Source organism: Phyllostomus discolor, chromosome 4, assembly GCF_004126475.2.
Source record: "Phyllostomus discolor isolate MPI-MPIP mPhyDis1 chromosome 4, mPhyDis1.pri.v3, whole genome shotgun sequence".
Classification (NCBI taxonomy): Eukaryota; Metazoa; Chordata; class Mammalia; order Chiroptera; family Phyllostomidae; genus Phyllostomus; species Phyllostomus discolor.
Window position 1 is genome coordinate 200,749,773 of NC_040906.2, and position 26,575 is coordinate 200,776,347.

General features: G+C 40.6%; 1 protein-coding gene across 6 annotated transcripts in view; it reads right to left on the reverse strand.

Annotated features, from left to right (window-relative positions):
• The window catches only part of IPCEF1 (interaction protein for cytohesin exchange factors 1), a 105,690-nt gene that overhangs the window by 26,034 nt on the left and 53,081 nt on the right, over nucleotides 1-26,575 (reverse strand). For all 6 annotated transcript variants that reach the window (XM_036024928.1, XM_036024927.1, XM_036024926.1 and 3 more), the window contains 4 exons: nucleotides 18,833-18,906; nucleotides 17,045-17,116; nucleotides 11,829-11,887; nucleotides 10,452-10,522 (listed from right to left, as the gene is read on the reverse strand). In XM_036024928.1, the coding sequence (XP_035880821.1) occupies nucleotides 10,452-10,522; nucleotides 11,829-11,887; nucleotides 17,045-17,116; nucleotides 18,833-18,906 (276 nt within the window). The remainder of the gene's footprint in view (nucleotides 1-10,451; nucleotides 10,523-11,828; nucleotides 11,888-17,044; nucleotides 17,117-18,832; nucleotides 18,907-26,575) is intronic.

Here is a 26,575-nt window from a genome sequence, read left to right on the forward strand (position 1 = left end):
TAATCTATCACTGAGTTCTCACTGAGAGAGCAAAAATTCTTGAGAAGTCTGAATAAATAAAAGAAAGCAAAGCAGGAGCCAGAGAGAAAGCAAAATAACATTTACTGAGTGATGACCAGCAAATGTGGGCAAAGCACATACATTTCAACCCTCAGGTAGCTTCTCCATATCCCCAGGCACCTGACCAGCATCAGCTGATAACTACAGAGTTAGGTGAAATAATGTTAACTCATTCACTCTTCAATACTTTAAAAACTTTAATAATTAAGTTCCACCAAAGGAGACAAGGACACATTTGCAGGGTCCCAATTCATGAAAGGGTCCCAATTCATTCATTAAATGTGTTGGGACACATTTTTGGTCCCAACGCCAAAAACGACACCATGAACTATGTGAAGTGGGTTGACGATGTAGGATCTTCTGAAAGCAGCTCCTCCCATACATAGAGTCTAAGACTGAACGACAATCTTTGGTCAAACTGTCACCAGTCCACAGAGAAAACATCAATGTACCATCACCAATTGTCCTCTGTTGGTGAAGACTTCATTTATTCTGAGAATTTATCCTTGTTACATTTTGATGTTAAAGTATATTTAGAAAATAAGGTTAGATATTAGCTTTCTCCTTTTTGAAGTAGTTTTTAATATTCTGCATAGAAAAATAAATATTTGGCAATTATGTGTTTTTAATTTTATTGACCAGTAAAATCCAAATATCTAGACATCAGTCTTTTAGGATCACCCCATATCACCAATGACAGATAAGAGAGAGAAGGCATTTTATGGTTCATTTCATACATCACCACATGGAATACTCCTGTCAGTTTGAAGCATTCAAAACTCGAAGGAAGTGGGAGGGAGGAAACCATCAGAAGGAAGAAGCTGAAACGTAAATTAGGACCTTTACCCAGAAACCTCAGAATCATGGCAACTGACTCAGAACGGTCGACTGTGTTACAACTAATATTGTCCCAAGAATTTCGCAGGTTCCAAGCTCTGCCTTCTGATGGGAAAAGCATTTCACCCAATTGGTGCCTAGTTAGCTGCATAACTAGACATGGATCGTCAAATACTCAGTAAATCCACTTTTCAATTAGCACATTAAACTATCAAGTTAGGATACTAACTCATCACACACATCTTCTTAATAATAATATATTTGTGAAGACATGAAAATCTTCCCTTCAGGAATCTGTCAAGAAGCTTGGGGACCAGTTGCCTTAAATCACTCCAACTATATAACAATTAAGAGATCAAAGAAAAACCTGTAATTCACTAAATAAAACCCCACTTACCTAGGAAAGCTAATACCCACCCACCAAACTATCCAAATGAATGCCAGACATAGTTTACTCATTAGCAGGATCTATAAAATCAATATTAACAAAAATACCCACTCAGGTCCAGGCCTGACATGTTTCCCTGTTGTGAGCTATTTTGGCAAAACTTGGCTTCCATATGATCGGCTTCCTTTCTGCAAAGAGACTGAGCTCAAGCATTTCCTATCTCATGCTGATGCTACTCTAATTGGATGATAGCAAAAGGGATGTGTGAACAAAAGACCGCATGCATGCAATTGCTACAGCACATTCCATAAGCCTCTCTGAACCCAAAACTCTGTTTAAAGGACTAAGAGAAGATATGTTAAGGGAACATCAGAAATATGTGAACAGTATTCCTGGTGGTGGTTCTACTCAAACACAGTGCAAATGCTTTCAAGCCACTTCCTCTAGCACCATCTAACATTTACAAACGTGATTTTAAAATGGAGAAAAGAATAAATCAAGAAGAAGAAAGAGGAGGAGGAGGGAGAATAGGAGGAAAAGGAAGAGGAGGAGGAGGAACGAGGAGAAAAACCAGTGAAAATGAAAAAGAAAATGAGAAAAAGATTGTATGTATCAGGTCAGAGGGAGTTTTCATTAGAAGAAAGACTGACAAAAGAAGCAAACCGGAGCACTGTTATGGAGGATTCCATATGGAAACGTGCTTTAAGACAGCGTGGTGCCATGCTGAATCACGGCTCCCATTTCTACCATTCTGTAGCTACTAATAGCTGCAGCCACATGTCCAACCAAGAACTTTTTGCTGGGCTCCCTCTGTAAACGGTCTATGTAATACGCTCAGAAACCCCCCACTGCAAATCAAACAAAGGTAGAAAGGAGTGACGGTCGCACCCTTGTGTTGCTAACAGGAGCCCATCCTTCTAGTGTCAGTTCAGGGGACAGCTGCCCCCAGAAGCCTGCTTTGAGGCTCTCAGGACGAGGAAGTATCTCTGCCTGGTGCTCCCAGCCTTCCTTCTGTCCCACCAGCTAGAATACCATTTTATGTCCGCTGATGCTATAATTGCCGATTGACTTGTTTGTCTCTGTTGGTGAGTTACGTGAGAGCAGGAGGCTCCTTTTACTCATTTTTGTGTCTCCATTTGTTGCATCTGTGCCTGACACATAGTTGGTCACAGACTAATGCCAGCAAAGAGCAGACTAGAAGCCAACTGTACAAAGAAAAAAAACAGCCCCCAAGGCATTTAACCTCTCCCTGAGGAGACTGTGAAATTCTCTGTGAAGTGGCTATGGATGGTTTATCGCCATCCTTAGATCTAAGCGTGACTGCAGTGCAAATACTCTCAGGAAATGTTCTCAACAATCTCAAAAAAATTTTTTTGTTTATTGGATATTAACAATTTCAGAACATTTGGTATTTAAGCACTTTATTTTTAATGAGAAAATTTAAACTATTTAAAGAGTCGACTATTAATAAAGAGACTGTGTATATCATTAAATTAAAATTCAATATTACTCTCCCTCATTTTCTGTGTAAGACAATTTTATTCATAGAAAAAGCATAGCTCAAATATTGATTCGCTCTAAAATCTTTTTCTTTGAATTGTTTTAAAAACACGAGTTTGTCATGGGGAAAAACAGTTTTACATGGCCACCAAAAGCCTATGATTAGGAAGTAAGTCAGCATATAAATTTGAAGTAATATTGGTCAAAGCATATTTAAAAAATGGAAGATACAGGAATAACTTAAAACTAAACATAACCAAATGAAGTAAGAAAAAAAAGTAATGTATACAAACTTTCTTTACTTTTTATTAGCTATATTAATAAAAACAAACCAATCAATTGCTCTTTGGCCCTTGAAAGTATGGTTTGTATTTCTACCACATGCTAGTAGCATTACCTGAAAACCCCAAAGACCTTGACACACAGTATGCTCCCTGCTCTGTCACTGACCTTCCACATGACCATGAGCAATGAAGTGGCAAAAGACTCCCTCCTCAATCCAACCCTTCATGTCCACAACCTGGAAGAAGCCACTTGACCTCCAAGTCTTCTTCTACTGGCTTCCTGCCCCCACTATCGCTCATACCCTCCTCGTCTCAGTCCATCCTCTAACAATAACTAGAGTAGTTCTAAAACACAGAGCAGATCACGATATTCCCCTGCTGAAAACCCTCTAGCGACTGCCCAGACGGGCACAACAACAGCCCTAACGCACATTATAACCGAGAAGGCCCACGGGAACCCCTCCCAGCCCCTCAGCACCATCTGCTTCTACCACCCCTCCTCTCTCCTTTCCACCCACATCAGTCTTCTTTCTGTTCCTTGAGAAAATCGCTGGTTCCTTGTACCAGAAAAGGCTCTTTCTGTGATTGTTCATTGGCTGCCTCCTTCCCGTGATTTTGGTCTCAATTCAAGTATCACTTCCTCAGCAGGCTGTTCCCTAACAGTCATAGACAGAGCAGCGTCCTCCATTCCTAGGCCCGGCCACTCCCTAGGCCGTCACCCTGTGTATTTCTCCTTCATAGCATTTACCAGCATTTGAGATTATTTTGTCTGAGTTACAAGTTTATTGTGCCTCCTCCTCAACTTAGGACTCGAGATGCTCAAGGGAAGAGACACTGTCTCAGTGCAGCGACCCTTATCTGCAACAGTACCTGGTTCGTGGTCCACGAGCAAAAATATCCCTCAGCCGCCAGCCGCCGGACAGACTGACTCAGGCTTAACGAGAGGAGCACGTGAGATAATGGAAAAGAATGTTCTTCATAAAATACAAGTTTAAGATTGCAAATGAAGCCTGGCTGGCGTAGCTCAGTGGATTGAGCTCAGGCTGTGAACCACAGGGTCGCAGGTTCAATTCCCAGCCAGGGCACATGCCTGGGTTGCAGGCCATGACCCCCAGCAACCGCACATTGATGTCTCTCTCTCTCTCTTTCTTCCTCCCTTCTCTCTCTAAAAATAAATAAATAAAATATTTAAAAAAAAATATTGCAAATGATACTTAGGCCAGTTATGTTTACTTATCTGGAGCATGGCTTCCTCACTTACAAGAACTCGTACAGGACTTGGGTGAGAGTCAGCTGGGACCATCCATCTCAAAGCCATAGGAAAGCACAAGGCCATATGAAACTATATGGAACTTTCCAGTTCTCACGAGGAAATGTTTACAGGGCAACAAATCTGCGGAAGGTGTGGCTGAAGTCACAAAAACCACCCACTCACCCATTTATCAGTCCATGAATAAATATTTATTAGTCTCAAGTAAAGTTAGGCACAGTCAATGTCGCAGGTAAGGAAAAAGATAGTGAACACTGCCTCTGACTTGAAGAGCTTAATAATTAGAGAAATACACCAGATACACAAAATCTATTAACACAGGGAAGATGAAAACATGAGAAGGTGTCAAAAAGCAATGCACTGAAGGGATATAAAGGATTCAGAAGAGAGAAGGACTAGAATGACTTAAAGAACTGAAGAAGCTTCGCTGAGGGAAGTCATACTTGAACCAGCCTTGAAAGGTATTTATTAAGAAGATGGAATTAGGGTGGGGTGAGTTGTTCCTGCACGTGGAGAAACTTTATAATTCCAGGTGCTAGAGCAGGAAAGTCAGGAAAGGTCTGGGGGAGATGAAGGGCAGTTTATTAACAAGACCGTAATGCTGGCTTAAAACTAAGTCCAGTCAGTGCCTTAAACATCAAGTCATTGAGTCCAGAATTAATTTTTTTAAAGATTTTATTTATTTATTTTTAGAGAGGGAAGGGAGGGAGAAAGACAGACAGAGAGAGAGAAACATCTATGTGTGGTGGCTGGGGGCCGTGGCCTGCAACCCAGGCATGTACCCTGACTGGGAATTGAACCTGCGACACTTTGGTTCGCAGCCCGCACTCAATCCACTGAGCTACACCAGCCAGGGCTTCCAGAATTAATTTGATGAGCAATGAGGGTTGACTGAAAGGCCTTGCCAGGTGAATCAATACTGCACGTTAGGAAGACTAATTTGGATGTGGTTTTTAAGAGGAGAAAGAGATTAGAGATCGAGAAAGACAAATAGCCTGCTATTTCAATAATAACTCAGGCAGAATGTGGTCCCCAACAGGGGAGTGGCAGTGGGAATGGAAGACATGGGTCAGTATAAGGGACAGCAAAGACATCTTGTGATTGACTGCCGGAGAGCAGGCTGAGAAGATAAACTGTTAAAGCAAGAAACAAACGTGTAAGAGCCAATTTCAGAGTAATCTTTAAATCAGTTGAATGTTCAACCATAGAACTTACCGTACTTTGCAACTTGAAGAAAAAGCATGACATTTTTCTTTCTACCTTTTCCTTCAACGTGTAGTCACTGATAATTTTTCTCACAACTCACTCAGTTGCAAGCATTTCCATTATTTTATATCGGGCACTTATCAAAAGATTAAGCGAACACAGGAAACAGCTGTGCAAGATTCATTCTTCCAGGATTACATTCACTATCTTAAATTGATTTTACCACTTCCTGTGTTTAAGAGACTTCCTTCCCTGCCACTGACCAGTGGGCCACAGTTTGCAGGGTTTGCTTTTACTTATCTCTTCTTTGGTTTGCTTTAGCTGGTTTTTTTTGTTGTTTTGCTTTGTTTTGTTTTTCGCTGTTTGGATACAACAGAATTATGCTTCTGAAAAGCAGCAAAATATGTGACTGTCACGTTAAAATGATCCGCACAAGCTTCTTGAAGCTGGAATTATAAACATTTTATCTTCTTATTTTCTCTTTTGTCTGATCCCCCTATTAGGTGGTCTACCTTCTAACTATATTCAAAATCCAACCATTGCATTTCCCAACTACGCCCTCTGAATTGCCACATTCTCTCCCTAGCCTACTGCACACCTTCCCTTAGATTTCTTTGTTCCTCTGCTGAGCCCCACCTCCCAAGGTCTCTCCCATACAGCAGCCTGAATGGTCATTTGAAGACGGAAATGGATCACACCACTCCTGGTCAGAATTTCCCAGGGCTCCCGAAAAAACTCGAAACCGCACAGGCCCCACATGGTATGGCCACCCCTACTCCATCCTCATTTCCTGCTTCTCTCGTCTTCGTTCACCCTGCTCCCGCCATACTGGCTTCCTTGCATTACCTGCAATGCACCAAGGAGATCTTGGCTTTACCCATTCCCTAGGCTTGGGAAATTTCTTCCTCAAACATCCACCTGGCTGACTCTCACATCACCCTTCAGGAGTTTTGCTCAAATCTCAGCTCTCACTCAGGCCTGTCCTGGCTTCCCTAGTCTTGGCTGTCGCCTGAGCCCAGCACTCCCCAGTCCCCTCACTCACCCTGTTCTACCACTTCTGAAAGAGCAGATAGTTTACTTATTATGTTGATTATTTAGTATCAGTTTCTCTCAACCAGAAGTTTGAGTCCACAAAGAGATCTGTGTGTGTTTTTTTTAATTCACTGATGTGTCCCGAGTATTCAGAGCAGTGGCTCTCAGCAAGTGTTTGTTAAATGGATTAATAAGCATAAAACCACAGATCAAATTTTCAGACAATGATTTTTAAAACTTAGAGGATAAGTAGAAGGTGGGGCAAAAGTATGTTTACAGTTGTAAGTGTATGAAAGTTTACTCTTATATGATTATTCATTGGTTATTATATTATTTACCATATGAGTGACTGTAAACCTACTTTTGCCCACCCACCCTGTATGCAGGGCCAATTTTTAATGATTTTTATACCTCTTAAATTACTTTGTAACGTATTATATTGGGTTTAAAATGTGAATAAAGTTGGTTCTGTTTTATTCTTTTGTCATTGCAAGGAATCATGGATATTAATTTCTACAAGTGATCTTCCAAAGTGAAACATACAGACTCCCATCTATTTCAAGCTTGTTACCAGGCTCACCCAAAAGCTCCCACTTCTAATTCTTCTGTGAATAAACGATGTCCTGTCCACGCTCCACCCATCCCGTGAAGCCTTCTCAGCAAAAGGAAACCTAAACAAGAGCCGCTTGTTCATTCATGGAAGACCGTGGAGTGTGATTCAGCCACTAGAAGCAGAAACCAAACTGGTCTGGTGCTGAAGTCATACTGCTTGTTTATTCCACAGCCATCGGTATGACTAGATATTGAATTAAACTTGTGTAAGTCAAGATTTTTAAATTTTGAGAACATTTTTCAGAATATGTTCTCATAGTATGATTTTATCTTTTTTTGAGTTCATTGTTCCAAAATGGAAGTTTATTACCAATTTTTTTAAAAACACAAATTCGGGGTGGGGGGATTTTTTTCACCTAGGCTTGTACAGCTCAGTCATGGCCAGAATGTGCTAGACTGGGCCAAAACAACAACCTGATTCACACTCTGGATTAGAGTTACTATGATTTTTTTTTAAATTGCATCTGTTGAAATAAAAAGCCTAAATGTTATTTTAACCAAGTGTCTTGCATGTCTGTTTTTCAGAAACCAGAAGAAACAAAAACAAAATCTGCCTGGGAAATATGTAAGAAGGAGGAACATATTCTGTTTCTATGAAAAATAAAATCTAGCTCTTCAATATTTATCTATTCCTAATACACTTACTCAGGAAAAAAAATGCTAGCTTAGTGGCCTTCCAAGAAATGTTCAGCATAGAACTTGAAGAAATAACATTGGGTTGATAACTCCCAAATTCTGAACAATCTTTGCACTTCAGTGACATAACTCCCTGGTCTCATAAGCACCCCCTTCAAAGATTTGTGTTAAAGCAGCATTCCCTGCAACATCACGGAAGAATGCCATTGCACGATGCAATTAAGCCAGGATCCTTCATCTAAGAAGACAACTGGCTGCTTTTAGTTTTATCAAGAAGAGTCCGAGGTATCTGACAATACTTTTAGTAAAGTAATCTGTGATACTAATTTGGCATCATGAAAGGGAAAATGACATATTTTAGAACTAAAAGAAGTCATAAAAGAGTCATATATGGGGCACTGTGGGACAGAGAGGGCATTTCAAGAAGAGAAGGAAGGAGAACCAACCAAATCCTTGTAGGTTGCAGGTTAAAATAGGAGAGAGAAACAGAAAGAGAGAAAAGATGGAGAGAGAAACAGAGATGAGGAGAGAGAGAGAGAAAGAGACAAAGTAAACTGAAACATTGCTTCCTATTAAATCAACAAGAACATCTATTGAAGACCTCAACTTCTTTAGGAGCAATAAAGGGTAATCCAATAAGAACATTGTTAATAGCCAGGAGACACATTAAGGTCTAGATATATCATTAAATTTGATCGATAGAAGATGAAAGATTTTTCTAAATTCAGGAACTGATTATAAAAGAGAAAGACTACAGTCATAAAAAGCTATGAATGTATGAAGAAAAGATAGATTGCAAGTCTAGCTCAAAAACTGGTCTAAAATTTACCATATTCAAAATTTTTATTTATATCTTGCTTAATTTTGGCTAATTCCCTTCCATAGAGATTTTGAAAAACATATTCATTCAACAAGTACCTATTTATGGTCTTGGCTGCTAGTCAAATAAATTAGAAAAGTGACCACACTTCTTCACTGACAGAAGGTAAAACCATCAGGGGTCATTATTTAAATGATATTTAATATTAAATCCAGGAACTGGCAAAACACAAAAATAGATGAAAACTTCATCACACAAAGTAGAAAATTCTAGCAGAAGGAGTCCGGTACGTGAAGGAGCTACTCTAACCTACCAGAGCCCACAATTATTTAGGTCCAACAATGAGCAAGTGTCATGCTAGAGTGGAGGGAACATATTCTAAAGCTACGAAGACTGAGGTCCCAGCTCGGGTGCTCCACTGACTGGGTACGTGCTCAGGCCATTCCACCTGAGGTTCAGAGGAACCTCACTTTCTTTAGCCATGAAGTGAGGATCGTGATATCTACTTCCTCTTGACCTGGGCACAGGACACAATTTTATAAACTAAAAACAAAGGCACGGATCGCAATGGAAGCAATGGACAAATTTGACATGGTGACATCATGGTTATCTGTTCACAAAAAGAAACCATGAAGTAGAGTTTTAAAAAATGAAAGCCATGGGGTGAGGAAGATTTTTCTCATTTTTTTAAGACTTTTTAAAAAGATTTTATTTATTTATTTTAGAGAGGGAAGGGAGGGAGATAGCTAGAGAGAGAGAAACATCAATGTGCAGTTGCTGGGGGCCATGGCCTGCAACCCAGGCATGGCCCTGACTGGGAATCGAACCTGTGATGCTTTGGTTCACAGCCCGCGCTCAATCTACTGAGCTACGCTAGCCAGGGCTTGATTTTTCTTATTTTTAACTGGCAAAGGCTAATGTATAGAATAATAAATAAATCCTGTAAAGACAAAACAATAATAAGACCACTAAAAATGCAGAGAAGGCTTGACAGGCATTTCACGAAACAAAGTCCAAATGGCCAACACACATGAAAAGATGTTTGGCCTCATTCGCAGTTAGTGAAATGCTGATTGATACTATCACTTCTCAGGATTATATGGATGGGGGAGTGAATGGTTATATATTTAAAGTACCCCCATATATGTCCTGGTATAAGGTATGTATACAACATCCTAAGTCAACTTTCACAAAGTTCTTTACTGAACTCCTTCCGGGGGCCCTCAGGATAACGCCAAAGGTAAAACAACAATCTTAACATCCATTAATAGCCTGAACCTACCTTGGACACTTTCAAAGATTAGAATCAAACTTGGACTTTTCTTTCATGAACATACAAAATCATCCCACTGCAGATTTAAAGCACTAAGCCTACTCCTGGCTTCCTGCTGTCTTTCTGACTCGTTTCCTCTTTATGCTATCACTTTCATCCCCTTTATGTTTGTTTTACATTGTAGCTAGCATATGCGTGATGTAAAACAAGAAAGTAGGGCATAAATGAACGTTATAAAACAAGTCTATGCAAGCACCGGCCTACCGCTGAGAGGTGCTTGGCATTACCAAGAACCCTCTGAGACTGACACATCTGTGGGTCACGCACAAACACTCTTGAGTTTGTCACACCAGTGGGTTGCCATGGAGAAGGCTCAAAACCAGCACCCTGAGAATTGCACTGGCTGTTTGGCAAGTACCTTTAATTTAGCCTGTTCTAGAAATGTATTCATCAAGGTAATTTCTACTCAATTGGAAAGAATGGCATCCATGCATTGGATCAATGAACAACAGAGTAATTACGTCAGTACATACCAGAAGAGACAGAGAAGTTGCTGACTCCGCAGCTATTTCAGCATCATCCTGTTCACTCTCACTGTAGCATTCTGTAACAAAAATGCAAATGCTGAATGTTTCAGTGCCATCATCGCTTACTCCATAATGCGTGAGCACAGGTTTCTCCATCCGGCTATTGCAATTCCACTCCAGTTCGGAAAGTACTCATCTAGTGCGCTCCCAGTCTCCAGGGGATTACGGAAAAGGGGAAAACGAATGTCCACATCAGGGTTTCTGCCCTCAAGGAGCATCCAATACACAGGCAGGGGACTAGCTATAGCTCCAGGAAAATGAAATAATTCCTCCAGAGATGTGAGTCATGTACTAAGGAAGCATAAAATCAGTGGTGGTTAATTCTGATCACAGGAATCATAATGAGCTGAAATTGGAAGGACAAGTTAAACCATTAATGGTGTCAGGAGTGAATGTGAGTATCAGGCCAACCGTGCAGGCTGAGCCAAGCACACACAGTCTCCTAAAGGAGATGGTGGGGAAAGAAACGGAAGGATTCCTTTAGGCCATAACACGGAAGGCCTTGCATGCCAGGAGAAGGAGAGGCTTTTACGTAGTTGTTTCTCTTCCCACTATGTATAACGGTACCTTAAAACTAGAACCATTTATTTTATGGAAAATAAGACCAAGGAGATAGTCAGGACATTGATTTCGTAGTATTGTAATGTGCCTCTTTATTGTTTTAAACCCAGTTTTCACTTTCTATGTCTAAATTAAGGGTATTTGATTTTGTTATCCAAAGTTCCAATTCCCAAATTCCATGAAGTTTGGGCATATCAGAACAGTATCAGCTCTGTGAACCTGGCATCTAATGTCTGTTTCTGCTTCCTATTCAGGAGTGTTTGTCTCATTAAGAGGAATTAGACACCAGTAGCCTTGAACCCTGACAGCCACGGACTGAGCCAAAAGATTGAGACCAGGCCTGCGTCCCAATCTGAACTTCAGGTTCCTAGAACAAACTTTGGGTGATCATTCTCGGCACACATCTGGTGAAAGGAAATAGCGGGATGAAGGTTATCTGTCTAGATCGTGATGAGATGATGCCTGTGAGTAATAATCCAGTAAGTGGGGCAATAAAACATTTGCATTGGCAATTGTTTGAGATGTGATCGGAGCCCACAGCGCTAACGAGTGGGTGAAGTGTGAAAAGCTTTCACAGCCAGCATAGGAAGCTCTATCCCTTGCTGGCGAGTCTGTGTGATTACGTGTCTCCATATTTCCAGACCATTTTAAATGCCAAAGCGAAGACCAGACTATGCATAGGACTTGGTATCGTTTTCTCATCTTCTTTCTTCCTGTTCTAATATTCTTGCTAAATTTTCAGAAATTTAAGATAGAACATACCTTCATCCTTTGTAGTGGATTCTTGATGGATTACAGATAATCCAAGCTTGTTTAACCACCTGAAATTTAAACAGAAAATAAGTGTTAGACCAAGAGATGAGTCACCTACCTATTCACCTTTTATCTAGACCCTGAAAAAAAGGTTTCGTGTCAGCTGTTGTAATAAAGTTAAGTCATCATTCTACAGTCAGTCTAAACATTTCCAGAAATAGCTTGTATTTGTGGCATCAAAACCTAACACCTCTGGTTTTACAATATTCTCCTTACTCAGGGCATCCTTTAAACCCAGTTGCCCCAGATGGCTACTGTGGGCAATGACATTAGGTATTCTAAATATACAAACAAATACATCTTTTGCAATTGTACATTTGAAATTTTTAACAACTGTCAAAATCTTTATTATTAAATTCAGCAACTTGACCATGAAAATTTTCAATCTATAATTCTTAAAATGTCTGTTTATTTCACAAAAAAAAAATAAAGTGATACATTTTAACTAGGGTTTTTATATTAATCAGTAAAATATCAGGCCTGAGCTGGACTGGTGTTCCTAAACTGGGGAAAATTTTAATTCTTTGAAAAACTTTATTTAAAGTAAAAATTGTCCATGTCATCTCTTCCATTGATTTCTCATTCTGTGTATTTATTTTTGAGAAACGAGAGCATTTAGTAGTGGCCTAAGTCTACCAATACCGACAAACTGACAATAACAATGCTATCCACTTCAAGATTCACTTACACTTTTCATTTCCTCTAGTCCTGTAATGCCTCGTGAACTACTTGGCATCATGCTACACTCCCACCGTGACATAAGTATTGCACGTTCTCAATTGTCAATAAATTAGGAATCTGTACTCAGCCCTCAGTCTGCGAGGGACTTGCTGTATTGTTAACAGAAAGTAGATAATAAGTTTGATTTTTACAAATAAATAAAATAGAACTACCTACAGGAAAAAGATGACTTCCAGGAAAAAGTCTCATTTATGAAACACCCTTCACTCAGCTCCAGGTACTCTTAGTGGTAACTCAAACTTAGAACAATACCTGGGCACCAGTCATGCCACAGGAACTGGAAAATGTTCAGCAAGACCCAATAGAACAATAAAAAAGCAAATTAACGGGAAATCACACAAAAAAATACAAATGGCTAATAATCATATGGAAAAAATTCTCAGCTCCCACCGTATTTTGGGTAGTACACATTCAAACACAGGGAAATATTTTTCACCCCTTGATAGGCAAAAATTGTAAATATTTCTGATTTCTAGAGTTTAGGAGAAAACATGCTAATCCTTCGGTGAGTTGAACATGAAAATTGATCCAGCCCATTTTAAGCAGGCAACTCAATAATACTACTCAAAATTTAAATATCCATCCCTTTTGCCTAATACTTCTAATTATAAATATTTATCCTATTACAAACACAACTTCATTTACACAAGTAAGTGTGGAAAAATGTCAGCTCAACAAGCCTTGCAATGGCAAAAAGAATAAAATGACGACAATATCATCGTCCATCCCAAGGACAATGGAGACACAAGGGGTGGCCGTGATTCCCTCCACAGCAGGTGACCATGGAGCAAATAAAAGTCCAGACAGGGTGTCTTGTAATAGCCTGGAAAACTCCCACCATAGCGTTAAGTGAAAAAAGCAAGAAAACAAAACACATTTAGCCTGATTCAATGTACTTTTGAAACTACACCTCTGTGTATGTGCACAGATTGCTATGCAAAGAAAGCATCAGAAAGGATACACACAGCAAACTGTGAAGGGTGGTTAATGCCAGGGATAGAAACTGGGGGTATGGGAAGCTTTTCCCTTTGCATTCTTCTGTATTACACGATCTTTTACAAGAACGTGTGTTATGTGTTATTTAACTAAAAAAATATGTAAAAGTACATTTTTAAACTTGATCGGGCAAAGCACAATGAATTCAATGGTTCATTTTTAAAATACCCAAGTAATCTAACTCTTAGTTTATGCATAATTCCACAGTTATATAAGCTGAACCTCCCCCCAAAAAAGCATCTAAAAATAAAATGGACAAAAAATTTTTTTTAACATGTCAAGACAAAAACAGTTTTAAATTGAGAATGCCTGAAACAAGCAAGGGCATTTCTAAGTTCCTTCCAGAACGTGAAAATACAGGAACGTAGCAAAATGGAAGAGTGCTGACAATAGAAAAAAATAGATTCCTCTCAGCCCGTAGCCAAAAACATGTCCTTTTAATTGCCACTATTAGTTCCTTGCAGTGAAAAACTGGTGACTGATGAGTAGAATCTTGTTTGACAGCTTTCCTTCTAGAACCTACTAGCTTAGAGTGGCTCCTTTTGCTAAGCACATGTCTTAAAACATGGAAGCAAGTAGAAAACTTTCTATTTGTGGCTAAATAGATGGGTGCACAAAAGACTTATATTTACAGAAAAGACGACAGATGTTTCCTGGGAGTTTGTTGCATATTGGCTTGACGTGAATGTGTGTGTTAGAGAAACACAAATGTTAAGGAACTGATGCGCAACACGAGAACAGGCTGCCCGCAAACACGGGGAGGAAGACCGCTACCACCAGTCTGCGTTTGGAAACCAGCTCTTTCATCACCCTGAACGGCTTGCCCTGTCCTTGTAAACGGAGGGTTCCTTCTGAGTGCATTCACAGCATTCCTATTAAACACAGTTGTCTTTCCCTTCATCGTCCCTGAGACAAACGTCACCATCCAAAAACTTAGTTTCCCAAGGAGGGGACCTTCTAAAACATGACCTGTCTCTCCAAATGCCACTCCCTCCCTCCATGCACTGCATCTCATGAGGAAACACCCAGATACATGATGGACTGGCTTAAACGGGCCGTGTCAGTGTGAAAGGAAGCTCTTCAGCTGCTCTGGCAGAACAAATCTTTCTTTTTTTTTCTAAGAACAATTCTTTCAATGTCACATGAACAACCTTGTGCAAGAAGGGAGAAGTTAACCTGAAGGCCCAAAGAGATTCTGCATTGTTGGCTATGAGAAAAACCATCTTCAGAATAATGAAACTTAGTACTGATATTATAAATAAAAGAAATTATGATACATTCAGGCACAGACAAAATGGGGCATTAATCTATGAGAGGCCAGATGGACAATTTTCAACTATAAAGGGCATTCAGAATTCTGGGGTCCAGACAGCTTCCACTCAAATTTCAATTTCCATCTTGTATGTAAGCTGGAAAGATACACGCTAACATAATTTCAAGTAAAATGAACAGATCTTCACAGCACAGACAGGCAATGAGGTCTTGGCTGTGGGAGCTAGGAAAGGCTTTGATTTAACAGCCAACCACCAGACAGAGTGTGTATGTCCTAAGTACAGCTAATGCTCACGCAAATCGAGTTGCTGTTAACTCTTGCTCAGCAAAGGGAAGACAGGAAAACTGAAGACAAAAGGACCAGAAATGTAAACACCAACTAGAGAAGAGGGTGAGCAGGAAGTGAAATGACTGCTGGTGTGTGATTTAGAGAACAAATCTGCCTGAACCATAACAGCTTGAATAACCTTGCAAAGGTCTCACCCTTGCACTGGTTTACAAATGTATTTTGCTACCCCCGGAAGAGAAATTCACTAGGCAACAAAACACTGAGCACTGACTGTTTCTCTGGTAAACTCGGTCTCCTCCTTCTCTTGTCAGAGAGAACAGAACTGCTTTGAAGAACAAGCCACAGGATGGGTAGGAAGGATGTAGACAGGAAGGGAGCTGGAGATACAAGATGCTGTACGAAAGAAGCCAAGGACGGCAGGAGGTTACAGGGAGGGGTCGGGGAGGCAGCAGAGACCATTTGGGGTCAGTTGGTGGCTCAGCTCCAGGCTATCTTAGGGTTCCAAGTACTGCTAAGCACACACCCTGAGTAAGCCTTCCACACACCACTTACAAACCTAGGGCTGTAATCAATAGGATTTAGAGTTAACAATGCCAATGAAAAGAAAAAAATAGAGAGCTTTGACTATGAAGCTTTTTAAATCTTCTCCTTTTGTGTCTCTGCTCTTTTTTTTTTTTCAGATGCTTAAGAAAGCCAGACAGGAAAAGCTAAAATCAGAAAGAAGGAAGAAACAACTTCTCTCTTTGTCCAATTAAATAAAAGATGTGTTCAAGAGACTCAGTTGTCAGTTCCTTGCCTTGTTATTGCCAACACTGGGTCTCTCACTCAAGAGCCATTCTGCCCCCTTATGAAGGGGTGTGGTGGGGAGATGCGTGTAGGGAACCGACGAGAATGCTTCTAGTTAGACCAGGCTTGTGATGGGGCATCCTGCAAGAGGCGTGTGTGTGTGTGTGCCCATGTGTGCTCATGCATGCTTGTGAATAGCAGCTCCTTCGCTCTTTAAGTTTCCAGAGCAAGAGGGCAAAGAGAAGTTATGTAGGGCAGATAGAGAAGAAAATCATCATATATAAATAAATGAAGTACACTAAGCTATAAACTCTATGACTGGAGGAATTACATCTGTACTCTTTATTTCTATGGCCTAGGATCTGCTACAAGGGGACCCAGAGCAGGTGTGCCATAGACATATTTTAATTAGCAGTGTACATTAATAAGGGACACTAAGCATTCTGAAAATAGAGCTTAAATTAAATAGGATGCCCTCTGAAAGCTCAAGCACCTCATTCAAATAACAGTCATTATGGCCGCATCAGGATCTAAAGCAGCAGGGGATGGAGTGGGGCAGGGAGGACTCTATGCGTGTATTCCACTTACTTAAATGGAGCAAACAGAAAACAGAAATTTAGGGATACAAAATTTTTAGTTAGATACACGTTGAGCAAGAAGGTTCTGCAAAATATTTGGGACTGACCATGGAGAGGTAAGAAACACACGAATCATTGTGATAACCACTCGGCACATAGGAAATACCGTAAAAGAATTCTGAAAGCTGTGAGATCGGTTACATAACACTTTCAGGCCTTTCTTTTAACATTTTCTTATAATGACTTCTGTCTCTTCCTTTCTCAGTTTAGCGTTCCCCGCAGAAGAATCTCACTACTTCTTCTTAAAATAGCCATTTTGATGTGGTCCCCCAAACTGTTTCCAAAGAAGAAAGCAAGAAGGCGTTATAGCTGCTAAAGAGATGCATACTTAAAATAGCAGAAATAAAACAATAATTGATACGAACATACGTGTAAAATTCAAACTACTGACCAAAGTAAGTCTGTTCCCATAAAGACTGGATTTAGCAATTTCCTTTACTTACATGTTCATTTCCTGCGTATTCTCAGCTGCGAAATAAAAGGTCTTGATCTGTGGGTGGCTGACCTTAAAAGCACTTGAGGGGAAAAAAAAAGCACAGACACATATAAAATTAGTGTGTGTAATCATCAATGGGTTGGAAATTATATCAGTCAAATATAAGGATGATAAGGTTACCTACTCCCTTTGTAAATTTACAAAAAATAATCTAGTCACGCCAAGTACCTATGTTCTAATCTCTATTTCATTTAAAAACAGAGGGTTAATTTATCATATCAGAGCATCCAGAACAGGACTGAGTCTTGGCACCCAGTAGTTTCTATTTAAAACATATGGGTAGCCCTGGCTGGTGTAGTTCAGTGTATTGAACTCGGGCTGCGAACCAAAATGTTGCAGGTTCGATTCCCAGCCAGGGTACATGCCTGGGCTGCAGGCTATAACCCCCAGCAACTGCACATTGATGTTTCCCTCTCTCTCCTTCTATCTCCCTCCCTTCCCTCTCTAAAAATAAATAAATGAGATCTTTAAAATAAATAAATAAATAAATAAATAAAACATATGGGTATATTCTCTTATTTTCATTCACTAACTATATTTCTATTAGAGACAATAAGTTAAAATTCAGAGTGATACAAGTATCACTTCAAAGTACTTAGATAAACTCCTTCAAATATTAATTCAATCAAATATGTACCGAATTTATTTACAGGAGAATAATCAAGCACAGAATTTCCAAAATGCTATAACCCATCTAAAACCTTATCCAACCACCCCCTAGTAAAGAAAACAATATAAGGGAGACTTCTAGTTTAAAATCAAAGCATAAAACATTAAGGATAGCAAATAATAAAGTGTTTCCCCTTCACCATCCAGACTGGAAGTCCTACAGTCTGGGCAAGGCTATTGAGAAACACGTGGTCCAAACCACAGGAATCATCACAAACTCCTGTGTCATTGGATACGTGCGGCTACACCAGAGGGGCAAAGACTTAAAATTAGCACCAGTTTATTCATTGTTTGAGAAATAAATGAATCAACTCCTGCTACTAGTAACACAGACCAACGGGAAATGCTCCCTTCCAATGAAACGGGAAAAGATGTCAAAGGGATAAGAAAGACTAAGAAAAGGGCAGAGAGGACACATGGGAAATGCAGCCGGCTGCTGTCAAGCGCACCTGGCTGGGGGTCTGGAGGGCCGGTCCAGAGCCGGCCCTCCCATTGGTTCTAGGCTGTTCTCTTCCCCGTGACATTAGGACCATGGCTGATGACTTTCGTGGTTCCTGCTCATTCTCTAATCTTTTGAATTTAAATCATATGAGGGTGTAATCCCCAAGGCTTCATCTCAAGGGAATTGCATTTCAGTGGTGCTACTGCTAATTCTCTAAACTAAGAAAAAGTAACTGGTTTTGCCATCTTATAGATGGCTCTGAATTCTATTTAATTCTATTTAACTAGTCACTCTCATCACATGGACAAAATCTTGACATCTGACCTCCCTGCCAGCTCTGGAAGGAGCGTGTGGTTAATTCCATCACAGACACAGTCGTCAACGACAGGCCATGCCAAGGCTCCGCGGGGCTGTGAGATCCATCTGCTCCACAAAGTGAAACTCCTGAAAATAACAGGTTAAAAGCTTCTATTGTGGCCTAAGATGCCAACCCATAAAAACTCAACCTTCTCAGACATGGCGTGCCACCTTCATGAACCTCCAAATCACCACATCACCCAAGGGGCTTTATGAAGGGAGACGATCCTGGCTCGGAGTTTTCTGGAAAATGATAAGACAACTTACTGCTTTTTTTTGCATTCAGATGCTTTCTCCACAGTGAAATCGGACAGTTTGACAAATCCATCAGCTTTTTCTGCCTGAAACACACGCATACCACATATATGAATAAATGCAGTAGCCCTAGTAGTCAGTTTATTGACATTACCTTACATACATTCAATAAGACAGCATAAATGGAATGAAGAAGAATCAAAAGATATCCCCATGCAACAGCATTGGACTTATCCTAGATACACATTTCATTAAGGGATTTAATACTCACCTATAAAGTCATTTAGAATCTGTCCACGAGCAGTAACATGACACAGCTTCGGGATGGCCAATGGAGGGCACCCAGAGGGCCTTGCCTGCCCCTTCCTCTCTCCCTAACCCATAGGAGCTCTGCTTCCAGCTGAGCCTACGGCCATCCGCAGCACCATTCTCATCCTAGGACTCTAGTGAGCCACAGCACAGAAGACGGGGCCTAATTAGCACTCACATATATGGTGGACAGAGGCTTGACTTTGGAGTGAGTAAATCAAAGTTCTTAGTAAGGATCAACCACTTACTGGTGGTTAAAAGACTTAAATGAGCTCAGGTGAATAAAACACTTAACAGATACCCGACTAACATTACTTCTTCTCCCAAGACTGCAGGGAGTTCCTTCGGGAATAAATCACAGAGTCTTATCTGGGAAAATCTCAGCTCCATAGTCGATTCCTAGGAGTTCTTTCTACAAAGGAAAGACTGCAGAAGAAAATGACATTTTGAGACATAAATGCCACCTTGAAACATCAGTACTTTCATAGGAAATGTAATCATTCTCCCACCTCTCGAAGAATGTGTTAGTCGTTACTATGTGGATAAAATTTAACTGGACCACAAGGAAGCTAGATTGCTTATGACGAATAAAACTTAAATCTTCTACCCTCTGCACGGGTGTCTGATTGGAGAAGTACAGACCACAAGAATGAACATGGATTAGTCAGTGGTTATCGGGAGGGAAGCAAAAAATGATTCTGAAAATACAATCCTAATTTAAAAAATCAGCCAGATATTAAATTAGCACCATGGATGCTCTTAGTTTATGTCATCTTTCCCTTACTACCAAACAGAGCACAACCAGCCCTCCATTCTGCAGAAAAATTCAACTGAAACATCCAATCCTATGCCTGTCTTATATTTCCCCCCTACATGAGCCAGTTTACCCAAAGCATTTCATTTGAAATGCTCTTTTCTTGTAAGACTCAAAGTTCAATTCTAAAGGGCACTTCCTACATGGGCACTAGATTTATCGTAAGTTATGCCAACGTTGAATCACTATATTGTATGCCTGAAACTAACCTAATATTTTATGCCACCTGTAATTGTCATTGAAACATAAATTTTTAAAAAAATAAATAGGTAAAAATAAAGGGCACTTCCTTAAAATTATGTACCTGTACTTTTATAATATATGCATATTTTTTAAATTTAACTTCTCTATTTCTTGATGAACTCTTTATTAATTCCTCGATAGCAGTTTCACCAACTTATCTCAAAGAGAATAAGAACTACTTAAAGAACACAGACTGGACAAATTAACACTTTCTACACGGCACAGTGCTTCCTGTAGATTCCCAGTTAACATTATATAAAAGTATAGTTTGGAAAAGCTGTGTCGGGCTCCAGCAATTCACCCTTCTACCCAAGAAAGTGAAAAACAAGTGCATGTACGTGCACAAGTGCAGCCGCATTATTTGCAATGGCCGAAGGGTGGAAAGAGTCCACATTCCATCAACGGAAGAAGAGAGAAACACATCGTGGTATAGCCATACAATAGAATATCATTCAGCCATCGACGCAAATGAAGAACTACATGTGATAATGTAAATAAACCTGGAGAGCACTATGCAAAGTGAAAGAAGCCAGAAATGAAATGTCACACATTGTACGATTTCATTTATATGAAATATCCAGAACGGGTAAATCCACAGAGACAGAACACAGAATAGTGGTTGCCAGACACTTGGGGGAGTAGGAAACGGGGAGGTACAGCTCAATGCGCACAGGTTTGCCCCTTTGTGTGATGAAAGTATCTGGAACTAGACAGAGGTGATGGTCAAACAACATTGAGAGTGTGCTAAATGGCACCGCACTGCTCACTTCAAAACTGTTAATCTTGTGTAAATATCATCTCAGGAAAAAAAATGTATGTCAGGCTGAGGTATTTTTAGATAAATTTCTGTAATCATGTTAGAATAAAAAATAAAATAATTTAAGCCCTGGCTAGTGTAGCTCAGTGGATTGAGTGCAGGCTGCGAACCAAAGTGTCGCAGGTTCGATTCCCAGTCAGGGCACATGCCTGGGTTGCAGGCCACAGCCCCCAGCAACTGCACATTGATGTTTCTCACTCTCTCTCTTTCTCCCTCCCTTCCCTCTCTAAAAATAAAATAAATAAATGTTTTTAAAAAAGAAAAAATAAATAAAATAAAATAAATAAAATAATTTATATCAACCATTTGTCTCTACTTCCTCCATCCATTCACCTCTATGTCCACTGCTCCACAGGGGTGGTAGTTACCAGGAGCCCAGTGACATCCAGGTGGCTAGATCCCACCTACCTTGATGAGCCCTCACTTAATAGAACCCATAACTGATACTATGGCCTTCCCCCTCCACCTTGAAATGCCTCACGCCCTGCTTTTTGACATCTCTGCTGCTCCTCTTCCCCTCAAACTACTCCTTGCTCTCTTGCTCTCCTTGCTCTCTTTCACATGGGTCTTTTCCTCTTGTCCTTTCTTAAATGGCGATGTTCCCAGATTTCTGACCCTGAACCCCTTCTCTTCTCCAATACTCTTTGTGGGGCATCACACACACTCCCGTGGCTGCACGTATCACCACTGTATACACACATCCAAAAGCTATACTTCAGACTGGGATTCAACCCAGAGGTCCTGTCTCGGGGATCCAGCCGTCTCATGTCCCTAGCCACATGGGTATTTCATGGGCTCCCCACTATCATCTGAATGTGTCCCCCCAAATTCATATGATGAATACCTAATGCCTAGTGTGATGGTATTTGGAAGTGGAGCCTTGGGGAAGTAATTAGGTGTAGATGAGGTCATGAGGGTAGAGTCCCATGATGAGATTAGTGCTCTCTTTTTAAGATTTTATTCATTTATTTATTCATTTCAGAGAGGGGGGAAGAGAGAGGGAAACATTGATGTGACAGAGAAATATCAATCAGTTGCCTCTTGCATGCCCCCAACCGGGGATCTGGCCCACAATGCAGGCATGTGCCCTGACCAGGAATCAAACCAGCGGCCTTTCGGTTTATAGGATGACTCCCAACCCACCGAGTCACACCAGTCAGGGTGAGATTAATGCCTCTATAAGAGGAGCCCAGCGCCCCTCTCTTACCTCCACGTGAAGATACAGAGAAAGGCAACTGTTTGCAGACCAGAAAGAGAGCCCTCACCACATACAGGATCTGCCAGCACTTTGATCCTGGACTTGCCTGCCTCCAGAACAGTAGGGAATAAATGCTGGTTGATATTCGGTTATAGCAGCCCAGGCTGACTGAGATATTCCCTAAGAGTGACAAACCCCAAACCAAACTCATCCTCTTACTCCACACCATGCCTGTTCCTCTTTCTACAGTGTCCTCCGCTTCAATCAGTGACACTCCTTGCATGCAGGTGTCAAAAGATACGAGACACGTCTTTGCCTCTTCCATCTCCTTCTCAGCACTCGTGCAAGTTATATCACCTGCGCCTCTGTCTCTGCCCTCAATACACCCCTTCCCCTCCACTTCCTTCAGGTCACCGTTCACCTCGCCTGAATTGCTGGAAAGTCTCCCATACCGTTCCCCCTCTCCCTCGTTCTGCCCTTCCCTCCGGTTATCACTGCAACGGCACAGCAAGAGCAAAGCTTCATGAACGTTCTTCACGTCACTTTCTTCATTAAAATCCCGCACGGTTCCCAATTGCCCTTGGATGAGGTCTACGTGCGTTAGCGGAGTATAAAAGGCCCTTCATTATCAAGTCCTGCTTAATTATGCAATTTCATTTCCTCCCATGTCTCTGCTCCTTACTCAGCCAAAATAAACAAAGAAACTAAAACACTGAAAATGCTTCCATCCAGCTAAATTAGAATTGATATCCAATGGATTGCATTATTTGTCTCTAGACGATTTATTTTCAGTTCCAAAAGCCCATCTCAAGTGATAACAATACAAAAAAAAATCAATCAACAAAAAAAATGAAATACTCATATGCCTTTACTAGATTTGCTATTTATTTAGAATAAAAAATTGTAAATCTTCATTTGGGTGGATTGATTTTCTGCATTAGCGAATGGCCGAGATTCCTTCACCTGAGACCCTAAATAAATCCGAGTGAAAGACGCCTTTGTGTTTCCCCAGTAAAGTGTTTCTTTACGAGCAAAGGCATGTTCCACTGTTTAGAAGACATTCAAGATATGCTCAAAATCAAGACAACTGTGTCAGAAAGTGTCCTTGCTTCTCTGACTCGCAAAAACAATGCCTCGAAAATGACAATCACAAGAGGCAAATCCTAAAGCGATGACAGTTTTTTCCTCTTCCTCCTCCTCCCCCTCCTCCTGCTCCTCTCAGATCCCTTATTCCTTGTTACAGTAACCCAAAGAGTGTTCTCAAATGATATCCTTCCTCTTCAAGAATTCTTAACTTTCTGGGACATTACTTGAAAGTTCTACATTGGTACCTGCAAACATCCCTCTGTATCCTAAACTTACAAAAAAAAAATTGCTTTCTTGCCAGAGCTATCAAACCACCCTTTGGCTATGGAGGCAACTTGTCTTACCAAGTCTAGTCTTAACTCTGAAGTGAGACAGGCTCATCACTTTGTGGTATGATGTTTCACAAGATGAAAGGTGTCTGTCCTTGCCAACCAGATCACCCACTTTTTCCGACAACACTGATTTTGTTTGTCCCCGTGGAGTCTCACCAGCTCTTGCTGTCAATTAGACAGCACTGAATGCATGTTTTTATCAAAACTGTTAGGGTTACGCATGCATTTATTCAACATACATATTTGAGCGGCTTCTTTGTGTCAGGCACTGTGTGAGATATTTGGAATAGACCAGTGAACAAAACAGAGAGAGATCTTTACTCTCAAGGGGAAAGAGACAATAATTTGACATGTAAGCACATCAATTACACAGTGATAGGCAATAGCTGTTATGGGAAATAGTGAAGTTGAGCAGGTAAAGGGGGTGTCTTCTGCTCCTAGGCTTATAACGCCCCTCCTCCCTCACTCCCCTAGAGACATCTCCAGCAATAATCAACCTAGGTGTGACCTTCTTTAAAACTTCTCCCCCGTTGCCCTGGCCGAGTGGCTCAGCTGGTTAGAGTGTTGCCCCACATACCAAAAGATTGCAGGTTTGATTCCCAGTCAGGTCACATACCTAGGTTGCAAGTTCGATCCCTGGTCAGGGCAGGTACAGGGAAAAACACCAGTCAATGTTTCTTTCTCACATTGATCTCTCTCTCTCTCTCTCTCTCTCTCAAAACAATAAAAGCATATCCTGAAAACATGCTAAAAACATGAATGAACCTTGAAAACATTATGCTGAGTGAAAGTCAGATGCAAGAACCCTATAATTCATTGACGTGAGATGTAGAGAAAGGGCAAATCTATGGAGACGAAAAGAATGGCAGTTGCCTGAGCCCTGGCTGGCATAGCTCAGTGGATTGAGCATGGGCTGGGAACCAAAGTGTCCCAGGTTCGATTCCCAGCCAGGGTACATTCCTGGGTTGCAGGCCAGAACCCCCAGCAACCACACATTGATGTTTCTCTCTCTCTATCTCCCTCCCTTCCCTCTCTAAAAATAAATAAATAAAATCTTAAAAAAAAAAAAAAAAAGAATGGCAGTTGCCTGGAGCTGGCCTGGGGGTGGAGATGAACTGTAAATGGGCACGGAGGATTTTATTGATATAATGAAAGTAATTTAAAACTGATTTATTACAGTGGTGTCATCACTCAGTAAATTTAGCAAAAAATACTGGATTATAAATTTAAATAGAGTGAGTTTTATGATATAAAAATAGATTTCAATAAACCTGCTTTTCCAACATGAGATGCAGGACATTGGAGGAGTAAAAAGCTATGGATGAAATCCCTCCCCTTCAGCCGCCAGTGAAACCCGGAAGAAGGGAAAGTAGGAGATCTCTGGTGGTCCTGAGTACAACTCAATGTGATTCATGCAAACGTTAGACACAAAGCTGGTTTAATAGATCTTACAGTCATGGTTTAAGCCTAACTATGGCTTCAAGTGCAGGCAACAGGCATTGTAGAGGCAAAGGTATTTTGTATGGAGTTTGCCATACTTCAGACCTATTTTTTAAATTGATTAAGATGAGTCACCAAATACACCAAATATTTAAATACAAAAGTTAAGTGTTCCTTGACATCAACCAAGTCTGGCTTTTCACACTACCAATACCTTGCAAAACAGACAAAATCAGCTTATGTATCTACACAAGTCAGACAGGCAGCAGGGCAGACCTAGCAAAATAACAGTGGTGTGTGTGTGTCCCAGGCTAAGTCAGAGAAAACCAAACCAGCTACGAGTGAAGCATAACAGAAAAAATTATTATGCAGTCCATGGTTTAAAATAAAGAGTATAATTATCTCTCTATTCTCCGTGAAACCATATTTCCTTGACTCAAAGAAACCTCATTTTTTTATACTTTAACAACTCTGAAATCAAGAGGCACCTTACAGTCTATAAGGGTTTTCACTGTAGCGTTTCCCCTCGAAGCCTGTGATTAAACAAATGACAGGTCTTTAAGTGAAATCTTCAATTTGAGGGGAAAATGGTTTTAAAAACAGAATGTAGATTTTCTGTAACATGCTTTTGTGTTGATGTATAAATACGAATTCGACATTTTTGGAATTACTTTAAATAAAACGTAAGTGAGGCGACCCAGTGACTATCAGAATCAGGAGAGGCTGCAAACTCCATTTCTCCAAATAGATCCGTGGCCTGCTCACTTCGGGCCAAGTCTAAACTTGGAGCACGACTGCCCATCCTCCTGTCACCTTAGAACAGCTGTCACTCAATTCTAATGGTGCACACAGACCCATCACCACTGCGGATATCGGAGTTAGTCTCTAAAATACACGCTTAAAGTAAACTGAGATGGAAGAAAAGAAAGTGTCACATCAATTGTGAAAGTTCCAGCTCTACAGAGAAATGGTGTCAGACGCCGTCGGTGGTAATGCAAGAGGGAACTCGGTGGAAGGAAGCCGGGCAGTGACTAGCAACAATGCATGCGCCCTTTGACCCGACAAGGAATCCCCCTTCTGGGATTTGCCCTGAATATAATGATGTGTAATGACGTGTGTGTTGCAACCTTATTTGCAACAGAAAAAGACTGCAAAGAATCCCAATGCCTATCAGCAGGGGGCCGTTAAATAAACTGCAGCATCCACATGCTATGGATGACAACAAAAGCGATTACTCTAGGACATGGTAAAAGAAAAAGTAAGGCAAAGTACAACAGATACAGTATGCTAATTTTGTGTAAGAAAAGAGAAATAGGATATGCCTCAGTATACATACTTATCTGTATCTACAAAAAGGCTCAGTGGAAAAATAAAACAAAAACAGAAAAGGAGGAAGAAAAGAGGGTAGAGGAATACAAATGAAAGCAAGACTTATCCGGTTATAATTTGTTATATAGTGTTGATTTAGGGGCTGGAGTAAATGATATACATTAAGAATAAAACAAAAACAAGCCAA